This window comes from Buceros rhinoceros, unplaced genomic scaffold (genome assembly GCF_000710305.1).
Source record: "Buceros rhinoceros silvestris isolate BGI_N320 unplaced genomic scaffold, ASM71030v1 scaffold6434, whole genome shotgun sequence".
Classification (NCBI taxonomy): domain Eukaryota; kingdom Metazoa; phylum Chordata; class Aves; order Bucerotiformes; family Bucerotidae; genus Buceros; species Buceros rhinoceros.
In genome coordinates, this window is record NW_010406383.1 from 15,336 (window position 1) to 28,385 (window position 13,050).

The 13,050-nt window shown below is 47.3% G+C and overlaps 1 protein-coding gene across 1 annotated transcript in view; it reads left to right on the forward strand.

Moving 5' to 3' along the window:
* TGFBI (transforming growth factor, beta-induced, 68kDa) overlaps positions 1–5,802 on the forward strand; it is a gene marked incomplete at its 5' end in the record, with an annotated part of 17,047 nt that extends 11,245 nt beyond the window's left edge. The window contains 10 exons of the mRNA XM_010134060.1: positions 1–202; positions 352–489; positions 726–871; positions 1,038–1,174; positions 1,703–1,833; positions 3,731–3,855; positions 4,806–4,908; positions 5,105–5,184; positions 5,556–5,580; positions 5,750–5,802. The exon at positions 1–202 is cut by the window's left edge and continues 6 nt beyond it. Of these exons, the coding sequence (XP_010132362.1) occupies positions 1–202; positions 352–489; positions 726–871; positions 1,038–1,174; positions 1,703–1,833; positions 3,731–3,855; positions 4,806–4,908; positions 5,105–5,184; positions 5,556–5,580; positions 5,750–5,802 (1,140 nt within the window). The remainder of the gene's footprint in view (positions 203–351; positions 490–725; positions 872–1,037; positions 1,175–1,702; positions 1,834–3,730; positions 3,856–4,805; positions 4,909–5,104; positions 5,185–5,555; positions 5,581–5,749) is intronic.
* Positions 5,803–13,050: the final 7,248 nt, after the last annotated feature.

Genomic DNA, 13,050 nt, shown 5'->3' on the forward strand with positions numbered 1-13,050 from the left:
CATCACATCCTGAAGTCAGCCATGTGTGCTGAGGCCATCATCGCTGGCCTGACGATGGAGACTCTGGAAGGCACCACCTTGGACGTGGGCTGCAGTGGGGAAGAGCTGACCCTCAACGGGAAGCCCATCATTGCCAACAAGGATGTCCTGGCAACCAATGGTGTCGTACATTTTGTTAATGAGCTGCTGATCCCAGACTCAGGTACTGGTGCCTCTCTGCATCTTCCTTTCTGTTGCTTTTTTTATTGTCAATTTTGCCAAGGAAATACTGGATTTAAAGGGTGTAGGTATCTTGTAGTGATGGTGGATTGCCTTTAACTCAAGGTTACTGTGTGTTGCTTTTCTTTTCAGCGAAGACTTTGTTTGAGTTGGCACAAGAATCTGAAGTTTCCAAGTCTATGGACATTTTCAGACAAGCTGGTCTCAGTTCTCATCTAACCGGCAATGAGCAAGTGACCCTCCTTGCCCCGGTGAATGATGTGTTCAAAGGTAAACTGGGGCATTAATCCCTTTTATCAGGGCCACAGACCTCCTTCAAACAGTCTTCAGCCAAGTTTCAGTGCACAAGTATGCAAATCCTCTCTCCAATGCCTCAGCCATAGGCAGTGGCATCAAGTTTTGCAATGAAAAACTGCTGTGGGTAATACTCTGTATTTGGACTTTTTTCAGTGCCCCAGTGGTCACTTTAAGTGAATCCCTGGTTCTTCCCACACTTTTTGCTGCAGATGGACTCCCCGTTGTCGACAACAACATGAAAAACTTGCTTCTGAACCACATTGTTAAAGACCAGCTCTTCTCTAAATACCTTTACCATGGGCAGAAACTACAGACTCTGGGTGACAAGGAACTGAGGGTGTTCGTGTACCGCAATGTAAGTTCCTGCAGCGTGCAGTGCTCCATACAAATGAATGCTGCTCGGTGTCTGTAGTGTTATGGCCATCGGGTAAAAAGTGTAATTGGGCACTGTGGAAAGTACAAAAATCTCTTTTTTGATGCATATGCTAATGAAGTCCTTTTTTCTGCAATTTTGCTTGCAGAACCTTTGCATTGAAAATGCCTGCATTGCTGCCCATGACAAGAAAGGAAGGTTTGGGACCCTGTTTATCATGGACAAAATGTTGACTCCACCATCTGGCACCGTGATGGATGTTCTCAAGGCGGACCATCGCTTCAGGTGACCTTTCTGCTCCTACTAAGTGGTGGTTAGGAGCAGAAAAGCTGCCAAAGCAGTTTCTATTTATTATGGGTTGTAGTCATGACTACGTATAATTTTTTTTAACATAGAAAGAACATCCAAAACCATGGTCTCATCCCTAAATTACAGGGAGTGAGACTTCAAATAACCCTGCAATGAATTGTGAGCCAACAGTATGTGGTTCCCCCTTAATACAGTAAGAAGCTGGTTTTGAAGCCACCTCTGCCCCTCAGAGCCACTGTGGCCAGAGCTGTGTGTCTCCTCACTATCATTTGGTCCTCGAGAAGTCAGCCCTTCCCAGGCTGCTTTGCTGTTCCTCAGATGTTCTGGTTGGGCCTCACAGGCTCATTTCCAACCTAATCAACTCTTTGGTTAATTGATTTGCTGGACCCCAGGAGGATTTTGCAGTTGTGACTTCACAGCTCTCTTTTGAACACAACATGCAACTGCTCAAAACCCAACAAAAGCAGCTTATAGTGAAGCGTTTCATGTGTGTTTGTTTTGCAGCACGTTGGTGGCTGCCATCCAGTCCGCAGGTCTAACGGAGAACTTGAACAGGCCGGGTACCTTCACGGTGTTTGCTCCAACAAACGAAGCTTTCCGAGCCATGCCCCAGGGGGAACTGAACAAGCTAATGGGTGAGCATTTCAGAGCGTTTAGATGAACAGCCGCTGTGTGTTCTTGGCACGATACAGGGAGGAATGGCTGGATTTCATGCCATATCTCGTTCTTTGACCCTGTCTGTTGGAAGCAAGAGCTCTCTACCCAACGAATTCAGATAAGCATCCAGCACAAAGCTGAGGATGCACTGAATTCTTTTCTACAGCAAGCGTGGGTGTGCGCTTATACTTCCCTTATGCTTGGAAGACACGTTTGTACTGGGTGCTACAAACTTACTATGGCTTTAATTTGGCTGTGCTGGCTGGTGTGAGCGAGGTAACTCTAAGGTGTCCCTAGAGGAGCCGATGAGGCCTCTGCCTTTCTCAGAGATGAAAGAAGTGAGAGCGTGGCTGTCAACCACACAGGATCAGGGTGTCTAAAGGAAGTTTTGCAGATAGAAAACATGGTCCACATTCACCCTCAAGTTACACTGTATGAAATTTTAGTAAAAGGATGGAGCTGTTGCTCCATCTTTGTGTACGTGGACAAAGCAGGAAGCCCAGTCTGATCCTGAGAAGACTAACAAATATTCCAGTCTGGCACAGATGAAGACCAATATCCTGAAAAGCAGAGGCTGGGTGTGGAAAAAAGCATGGGAACGTTTAGTAGTGCTCTTCTGGATAAGCAGCAGCATCTTCTATTTTGTTCATGTTGAAAACGAGCTGTGGTTGGAAACAATGTCAAGTATTTGAGTGTAATGTCTTCTCATCATTAAAGCCCAAGCAAACATTGACATCATAATTTGGGATGCATCTGCCCGTGGTAGCTGGTTATCCTTTTAAGTGCAGGGATGAGGAACTGGTAATATCAGTCTGCACATCCAGTCTACTGCTTCATATATAAATATTTCAGAACTGTTTTTGTAGCTATTGTAAACGGCTGCAGGAATGAAGTAACCCAGATGCGGGCACTTCAGATGTTCTTTTTTTTTTCCATGCAAATATTTAGCTTATGCTCCCGATGAAAAAGTGAATCATGCTGGTAGGGGTGAGCAGGGTAGGTTGTGGCCGCCCTAGAACAACTGTAATGGAAAAAAAGCTCATGGTGCATTGAAATAGGAGCACCGAAAGAAAAAGTCCTCCTCGCTGGAAGAGCTGCTCTGGTGTGGTAGACGGAGCCATCCTTTGCACTAGCTATTGTTCCCCATCCTGTCTGTGGATTTTCCCAGTGACACCGCATCCTCCAAAGGAGGAGATGGAGGAGGCTGCTGGCCTGTGCTGTGCGTGTCACTGCCTCTTCTGGCAAATAGATGGCCAAGGGGAAGAATCGTGTCTTCCTAAAATCTATTTCAAAGCATGGTTAGCTGAGAAGAGACGCAGTGGGGTGGGGATCAGGCCAGCAAACTGTGAGCCATTAGCGACATTCCTCCTGCACTTTCCCCCTTCCTACCCAGACATCCTGCAGTTTCAGCTGTCAAGTTTATTGCCAAGTGACACTGGCTTTGGCAACAGGATTGGCATTAGCAAATACCCAAGTATGAGTGCGCTGTCTGCTTCCTTATTTCACGCAGGTCTTCCTGCCCCACCCCGAGGTCTTTGGGAAGTGAAAGCAGCAGGTTCATGCTGTGCACAGTGAGGGAATGAGGGACTGAAAAAACAAGAGAGGGATTTCGTGTATAGGGCAGGTTTGGTACGTACCAAGATGGGACACTGGGAGCGTGTCATTCTGGTCTTGCTGGGAACCTGACCTTCCCAGGCAGCAATGGCCTCAATGTCCTAACCAGCTCCAAACAAGGTCCTTCTGCCTGGGCTTTTCAATTTTACATTGTTTCCTTGCACTTTCAGGAAATTATGGTATTTTCCATGTAATTTCCAGTCCATGAAATAGAGGAAGCAAGCGCTGATGCTGTTTTGCAAATGTGTTTTCCTCCCCCAGGTAATGCCAAGGAACTGGCCAACATCCTCAAGTTCCACGTGGCTGATGAGATCCTGGTGAGCGGTGCGGTCAATGCCCTTGTGAGGCTGAAGTCCATGCAGGGAGATAAACTGGAAGTCAGCATGGTGAGACACCTTGGATGGGGTTTTGTGGTCTGCAGGGCTGCCGTCTGTCCATGTCGAGGACCAGAGTATGTCTGTGCTCGTTTGGGTGGTGTGGGGACCTCTTCTAAATGCCTGCACAGACCCACCAAACTGTTTTCTGGGCTGTAGCAGAGGGACTGTTACCACATGTTCCATTCAACAGGCTGGCAGTCTTGAAATGTGGTTTGCTTCAGCTTTCTCCCCAGAAGACCAATTGTAAATGATTTCCAGGAGCTGTTATAAATTTAATCCTGAGTCATGGGGGGAAAAAGCATAAATAAATTAAATGAATAGCGTGTTCAGCTAGCACATCTTTTTTAGCGCAGCCAAAAGTGATCTCTGCCTGGACTTCCTTATCGCAGCAGGGTTTATTTAGATGTATAATTCCATTTCACAAATTCTGCCCTATGTGAAGAAAACGTAGGATCCTCTACTGAGGAAAAAAAAATCTATTTCAGAAAGTAAATAAGTGCAGACCCACTCTGTGCATAAGAAAGAAAATGCAGGACAAAAATGGAGAGGCATTTCCAAGGGCGCTGAGATGGCCAACTTGTGTGTACCCTCCTCCCGTGTCCAGTCCCGCTCTGCCCTCTCCTGATGCCATCTCCTCAGCCACCTCTCTTGGTGCGAGCAGCAGGGCCCGCTGCCACCGGGGAGCTGCTGGACACGCTCTACTGCTGCGGGACGGCGTTCCCAGCCCGCGCACTGAGGAAATCTGTGCTCCAAAGCCTGCCAAATGCTTCAGACGAGCTGCTCAGGCTATAATTTGTTTTTATATTCTCCTTAATTGTCAAGAGGAATGAAAATGCCTACAGCCATCCAGTAAATGAATGAATGAATGTAGAGCAAGGGCTTTTTCAATAACATTGGAAACCACTGATGAGAAAAGTTTCTCATTTTCTACTTTTCTATGTTTTTCTTTCCTTGAACAGAAAAACAACGTAATACATATCAACAAGGAGCCTGTTGCTGAAAGTGACATCATGGCCACGAACGGTGTGGTTTATGCCGTGAACTCTGTCTTGCAGCCGCAGGGTAGGTCCATGGCTAGAAATACCCGCAGCCACACCATTACAGCAGAGCTGCTGTGGGAGGGAGCGGTGACACATGGCAATGGCTTCGGTTTATTGAGGAGGATTAGTCCGTTATGGGATTTTCAACACAGAGCATGGAAGGAAGCAGCCTGTGTGCTTTCAAGAGTATTTCAGTGCTGTCTATGTCCCACCCTTAGCTTCAAGGCCGCAAGAAAGAGGTGACGAGCCTGCAGACCCTGCCTTAGAGATCTTCAAACAGGCATCTGCGTTATCCAAGGTAAAAGACCAAAAACCTCTCACTGCTAAAATTACATTTTGGTAATAACGGTTGAAAGATAAGGTCACATTCAGACTTTGCCTTCCAGAGAGAGTGAGCCTGTGTGTTTGATGGAATGACCCATCCTCTCTTCTTGCATGATTCAATTGTGTAAGAAATAATACCTTTATTTTGCAACACAAAACCTCAAGTTTGCAGCCCGTGGTGAACGTAACCTCGGCATGGTACTCTTTATGTCAGCTTCCAGTAACGAGGAGTCATTCATCCATATTTGCTGGAGACTCGGGATAGCTGTACTGACATGCAGACTGGTCTTAGAGCTGTCAGAGATTCGTTGTACTTAAGCAAACCTTCTCTTTCTTTCCCTGCAGGTTTCTCAGAGGAATCCTCGACTAGGTAAAACAACTTCTCTAGCTTATTTCTGATTTCCATCGTATTTCCCTGTCCCCTAAGGAGAGGTTTATTCTGTTGTCTTGCTCCAAGCAAGGTGTAGCATAACCGGGAGGGGAGGGAACAGGGAGATGCTGTGTGTCTGTCCCACCCAACTCGGTCTTCTCCTTGGCAGCACCTGTCTACTCCCGGTTACTAGCACGGATGAAGAACTCGGGTGCATTCTGAACCGCATCGTGAGCGACCACAGTCAGCGCCTCCATCCCATCCGCTCCGGCTGACAGCTAAAGAGAAGGACAGAGTCGTTTTTGAAAACCAAATATCACCCTTAAATTTATTTTTGTTTCCAATGAAATGGATAGGAAAAATGAAAAGCCATATATATATGTATATATTTTAAGACCATTTTTATTTGGTTTTGGCCTTAAAGTTCCCAGACTGAGGATAGGTTCTATGGGTTTTTTAATACAAAAAGTACTCACTAATTTGCGATTTTTAACATTCCCGGTTTTGGGCTTGATCCACGCAGCCTAGAGCAGGTGCTTTATTCCGCCCTGGTTCAGGAGCTCAGACAGATGCTTAGTGCTCACCTTGGTGCTGTCTCACTGGGGGAGACCAAAAGAGGCTGAATTAAAGCCCCGTTTCCAGGCTCCCCGTGGTACCTACTGGCACTGCAGACCCCAGGCTCCCAAAGCAGGAAGCCAGGTACCACCTCACCGAAAACCCCCTCCAAACCAGTGCCAGAGTTGGGAAATTCTGGCCAGAATGACTTGGCAGGAATTCTGTATGTTCAGTTTTCCGAGCAAATACGTCACCTGGGGCCAGCTGTATGGCTGGGCAAACAGCGATTGCTTTGGAGGAAGTAAATTTGTTGAATTCATTACCCATTACTTAAGCAGCTTTTTTTTTCCTGTTCAGGTTTTGTTTTTTTAAACAAGCATGTGCTTCCTTCTTCCCCTGTGTTTTAAAAGTCTTCCATGAAATTCTGAATTGAAGGCTTTCAACAAAAGCCTCTCTGTTCACATTAAGGAAACTGCTTAATTATAAGCTATGGTTTGAACTGTTCTCTTTTTTTATTGGGTTTTGTTTATGCCCATGGGTTTTAACTGTTCATGAGATTGAAACGAGAGTTCTCCCTGGCAGAAGCCTTCCAGTAAATGATGCCTTTTTAATAATGGTTGTTTTTTTAATAAAAATTAAAAATAAAATGAAAAATATAAATATGACAAGTGATGATAATGCTTGTTTGGTGTTTGGTTTGATTTGAATTGCCTGGTGGCACAGTTTGACCATCTGAGCACTGGGAAGGAGGGGGGTAGATTTGGTCAGATCAGTATTAACAGGTCTAATAGTTACTAGAGTGGAAAGGCAAAGCCTCTCTCTGATCCTGGCCTGCCACCATTTTTTGGGGGTCTTGAAGGAGTAGCCCCGTCACACATTTCAAGGAGCCTAGGGCGTCCCTCCCTGCAGCGAGAGCAGGAGCTCAGCGCTCCGTGTGCTGAGAGCACTGATTCAGCCCATGAGGGCTTTATATTCACTCCCCAACAGTTATTACCTTGGTGAAACCCAAGATTATGAGGTAAAAAAAAAAAAAAATGAAAAAAGGATATCAAGTGCAGAATACAAAACCCCAGATTGTTTTGGTGGTTCTGCCTGAGAAACAAGCTGGTAGTTTTTTTCTATAGAAGCCCAAATTGAAACTCCGTATGTTATGGGCCATCTGTGTAACTCAAATGTGTGAAGAATAGTCAAGCTCTTCTTTTTATTTCCTGTCCCCAACCTCCCATCTCACCTTTTTATTTTCATGGTGTGATCAGTCTTGTTATTTAAGGCTGGGGTGGTGATGGGGAACGCTTTGAGCCACCTACTCCCAGCAGCCCAAGGAAGAAGAGGCATATCAGGGGACGAGCTCCTGGGGGAGACTCAAGATTTTGTCATCAGAATAATTAATTACTAACTCCTACAAAAACCTGGTAGAGAGGGAAGTCTAGCTTGCACCTTGCTCAGTAGGAGCACATGCGGTTGCAAGGGCAGAGGCTTGCCTTTGTTTCATTTGGCTTTTTTTCCCTTCTTGATGCTTCATGACTAAGTGAAGCCAAGTCCTTCACAACTTGGGAAGGTGGAAAGTAGATCTGATCCTCATCTAGGTGAGTGCCCCTTGCTCATACCTTCTTGGTATCTGGCCTGGTGACTAATTCAGTGTTTCTTTGCAAGATGAAATGACTCGACTAGATGGCAGTAGGGGAAATTTGCTTAGATGTGCTTTGTAACTCCAAGAAGTCCCATCTGTTGAGAGAGTGGTCTTCGTCTCCTGGGAACAGAGCCCTGGCTTTCCACTGTGAGGTGTATGGGCAGGCATTGGGTCTGGTGGTGATGATCTCCTGTGTGTTTTGCATATGGCCTGGCTTTGCTAGGCTTGCTCTGAGGGGGATACCAGGCTTATCAGTCCTGGCAGAGCTTACAGTAGGTGGAGGTGCATTATCTTTCCGTGCCAGTTCCCTTTTTGCTCTCTCCCGTTTCCTGTCCTCCCTGGCCCTTTGGCAGTGCTCTCCCCTTGCTGCTCCTGCTGCCTGCTCCATCCTCTGAGCCTCTGAGGGGTGCCAGCAGCAGCTCCCCACAGTGCTGCAGGGCTGGTGTCCCTGTTGTGTTGCCTCTATAATTTTCCTGGGAGCCCACATCCTGGGAAGCCATCCCAGGGTACCTTCCCACAGGCTTTCTGCTTGGAAGTCCCGCCAGGGCTTTGGTATCTCCAGATGACAGTTCATGTTGGTGGAAACTCTTGAGATTACTTAATCCCCTCCCTTTCTCTGCTCCAAGTTGTTTTCTCACCCCACTGTGCTCAGGGAAGGTTACCCAGATGGCTTAGATCAAGGGTAATGGTTGAGCTACTTTAGCTGATCAGCAGGGACTGCATCTCTCGCTTTGACTCGGTGACTCTTTGGGGCTGTTCATCCCCCTGCCTGACCTCCATGAAGCCAGGGTGGCTGCTGGCAGTCATCCCACCAAGGGGAGCAAGATGTTATCGGTACAACCTTTAAGGGGTGCAAAGGGAGGAAGCAAGAGCAGAGCAGCTGAAAGATGGGGAAACAAGGAGTGCTGAGATGATGGGAATATAAAACTGTCATTTTCTAATTTTTTTTTTTACATGCAAAAGGTGGAAGTGAAAGGAAGAAGGAAGTTTCTGGTGCTGAGGAGAAACATAACTACCCTGGGGAAGTGCTGAGGCGCTGAGAGCTCCCACGAGCCTGGCTGGGTGTGGGAACCCAAGGGATGTCCCAGCCAAGGGCTGTGGTGGGATGGAGGAGCTGTGGCTCCCTGTGTACCCACCCCACCCTGCAGCTCCAGGAGTCTCCAGACAGCAACACTCAGGGTGGGGGTGGGGAAGGCACAGAAGCAAAGCTTGATGAAGGCGCTCTTGGGTGAGGGTCCAGGCTGCTGCTGTTGCAGAGTCCCTGGGGTAGCCTTGGGACAAGCGGCAAGTAGTATTAGCCTCCTTGTGGCAAATACCACTTGGGGGTTCGGCACGTAACTCTATTGCCACAGGGGTCTTTGGTTTCTCACCTGACGAGCGTGTGGGTTGTGCCACTGCGAGGTTGAACTGGGACTGTCCTCTGCAGGACCTCCTCTCAGGGCTGGGGCAGAAAGAGCCAAACTGGGAGCAAATAAGAGCCTTTTGGAGGAGAATTGTATTTTTTCCCTCCTTTGGAGTCAAGAGTGTTTTTTCTATCGAAGATTCACAGGAATGTGCAGCCGCCCTTGTTTACTTTTTTAGAATAATGATTCCTTCACTTGCTGTGGCTCCAGTTCAACGAAATACTTAAATGTATGCAGAAATCCATTTAGGAAAAATACAGCTTTGAGTCCTGAAATCCTGCTGATGCCTAGTGACTGTGGCTGGGCTGATGCTGGCGGGCAGCTCCAGTGCCGGCGGAGCACCAGCGCTCTCCTGGGTTGGAGCAGTGGAAAATAAACAGCGTCTCTGAGGGGCTGGAAAAGCAGATGTTGAATGTAAAATGCTGCATTTCGCGAAGCTTAACGTGGTGGTTTTGCTCATTTACATCTTGAGACAAGAGCCAGAGATGCTTTTCTTCTAGAAAACCCTTTTCCTTTCTGGTGGCCTTCTGCAAATATATTTAAAGCAAGAGAAAAAACAATGCTGTGCTTTGTCCTAGGAGAGATCTCCCATGCAGCAGCGTAGTGAAAAACATGTGCTCTTCCAGCAGCATGGAAATCTCAGAGCACTTTTTGCTTGGCTTACAAAAGGGGTTTGGAATTGACCTGCCCTAAACGCTGGGGCTTGGGGGGGTGTGTGATGTCAGGCTGGAGGGGCTGTGCGGTGGGGGATGGCAGCTCCCTGCGACTTGTTCCATAAAAGATGGAAAGGCAAAAGCTTTTGCATGTGTCAAAGGCCAGGCAGAGGCTTGAATGAAGCCAAGGCATCGCAAACAGATGTGCTGCAAGGGGATGACCCCTTGAAGTCAGAGCTGAAGGCAGGGGTGAAGCCACCCACATGCCAGCGCTGGAAGAAATTGTACTCCCTGCTGTTCTGCGGTACACAAATTCTTGTTTCTACACATGATTTATTGGAAAGTCACTGCACCTGTTAGCTGCTGTCTTGGGAGGAGCAAAAAGAACATCTCAGGGTAATACTCGTGCTGGTGAAAGATAAGCTTGAGGGAGCAGTCAGCATCGGAGGCATCCAGCTGTGGCTCAGGCAATTCTTGTGGTTTTTTTTCTTCTCAGTCCTTTTCAGTGACGCATTTGAGAGATTTTGCAGAGATCAGTAAATTACCCAAAGAAAAATATTTAGAGGGAGCCTTCTTTCCAATAGTGAATGATGCCTTACTGTTTTGTAATATTTTTGTGATTAAATACTTTGCAAAAGCTCAGCACTTTCCCTAGGAGGAGTCATTTGGTGCAAGAGCAGAAGGGTATCAAGTGTCCAGGGAGTCACAGAGCAGTGCACTGGGAAGGCATCCTCCTCTGAAGGTAAAATAACCTCCCTAAGGATCAGGTTTCACCTCCGGGAAAGGAGGGTGACCAGAACGGGTTGGTTGTTTGGATGCTGCCATTCATGATACGCTGAAAAACTCTTTACGGATTTTTCATGAGTTGGCCCAGACATATCTCCTTCCTCATACACTTACCCTTGACTTTTCCACGGCTTTTCAGAGCCCTTGGCTGCCTCTTAGGCTTTTGACCTGCCACCTGCCTCTTCTTCCTCTGTTCAGCTGGTCTTTCCAGTAAGACTTCTGAAGTCACACCATTTTTTTTTTTTTCACATGCAGCTTGTGCATCAAGCTATATTATCTGACAAATACCAAACTGGGTATATTTTAATTATTACTCCTGGGTGAGGAATTGAGATCTCCTCCTGCTTGGAAAATGGTTGTGCAAAACCTCAAGGCTTCCTGAGGGCATTTGTTGAATTTGTGGTTTTATGGAGGCAGGAGGATGAATTAGTAAATCTCAGGATTTCCACCAGTGCTTCTGTGTAGCTCTTCTAGCTCTCTGCCTTTGTTCCAAAATATACAGTTGGGATAAATGATCTTTTTCAGCAACACTGAGGTGGAAATCCCATGTAACTCTCAAGTATGACACTATTTTTGTACGTGCAGCACTTGTGGAGTTACCAGCCTCCATGAAGAGCCAGAGGATGGCTCTGCAGGAAGGTAAAGTATGACGATGACAGTACAGCAGCCATGACTTTACCATTTAGGCTGATTTTTATAACACTACTCTGAAGACACATCCATTTGCTGTAAGCACTAATCCCCATACGCAGCAGGGTGTGTGTTCTCCTAGCCACGCTGCCAGTGGCGTTTGTGGCTTTGGACACCAGACAGGCTCACGTGGTGATGTGGCCACCAGCTTGGAACTGGCTTATGGTGGGCACCTCACAGAGTTCAGGCTGTGGGGCTGGCTGGACAGGGTGCACTATCAAGTCTGTCTCTGGTCCTGCTCCTAGCTAACAGATCCTCACCCTTCCTACCATGTAGAACCAACGTGCTCAGATAGAAATATTGACTGGCTCATCCCTGCCAATGGTACATCCATCCCTGCACTCAGGATGAAAGGACCTGATTTTGCAATCTTTGCTCACATGAATGGTAGTGACGTGCCCTGTTAATCACCCCCAAGGACGTGCACTGTCACCAGCAAGTGATTAAACTAGCAAAAGGGGCTGGTTCCCTTCCCTAGCTCGTAACTAAAGAGCAGGAAAAAGTGGAATAAACAAACCAAAGCTGCCGAGTAGTCACGCAAGGCGAAGGGAACCAAGGATCATCAGCAGAAAGTGATCCAGGACAACACCATCTGCCAGCACTTGAGGTTCAGGAAATGCTGCTCTTTAAGATGTTCGTGGTGCTATTGAGTATGGCCGGAAACAGGCTGGGGGTGAGGCTGTGCAATTGTGCCTTTCATTTGCTCAGCATATTTTGCCTCTTTTTATGTAAAAACCAGCAAATGAGGAACTTAAGTCACTTCTCCCATAAAAGCTTTTGACTGCAGAATTGCTTATGGAATTTCTTCTTCTGAGCTGATTCTACCTCACATTCTTGCTGCTGTTGCCCTGAGATCTAGGGAACCAGTAATAAAATCACCTGTGCTCCAAGCTTTTCTGAAGTGCCTGTGAAGCCACAGAGGCCCCTGAGTTGAGGTCCTAAAAGATGGGGCACTGCATCAGTGTTGAACCATGAGGCCCAGTAGGACTGGTTGAGCTATGCAGGCTCAGACACAGTCCTGGGCTGTACCCAAGGAGCTCCTGGTGGATGTTTTTGAGGAGGGGTGAGGGGTGGTGTCCATCGGGATTGCAGACAGGGAGGAAAGATGCTCATCCATTCCTGACTGCCTGAGCTTGGGTATGGGAACTGTGCTTACCACGAGGTCCCAGCTGCCCCTGGCTATGTGACTGGTGTCTCTGAGGCACTGTGGAGAGGCTCTGGGGCTGCTCTGGATTTACACAGTAGTGAGAAAGCAAGATGTAGCATTATGGAGGTAAAAACCACAGTCTGGGGGGAAGAAACTCACTGGCAGCCATGTCCTCTCCACTTGGCGTTTCTCCGAGTAATCTCTTTCCTGCTAAGTACCTTCACAGTAAAAAGGGTTGCTGCGGTTTCAGGTTAGTGGTTTCTGAGGCAATACCATTGCCTCATTGTTTGTTGGGTTTCCTGACTCCTCAGAGTGAGGTGGTCATTGGGAACACACGTTCCCCTACTCCTCTGCCCTTCACTGGGTGATGGCACCAAGGGTGGACAGCGCATCTGTGAGGGATGCTGTGCATCAACTGCACAAAAGTCTTGCTGAGCCCAAGGAGATGCTGAGATATTTGGAGGCTTTTATGGGTTTTTTTTTAGGGACCAGAGCAGTCCAGATCATATCAGAGGCTATTTAAAAAAGATGGGAAGAAATTGGCCCTGGGAAGCCCTGAAGCGAGGTGGTGGTGGCTGCCTGAGGAGAAATAACCTGCCTTTGGTT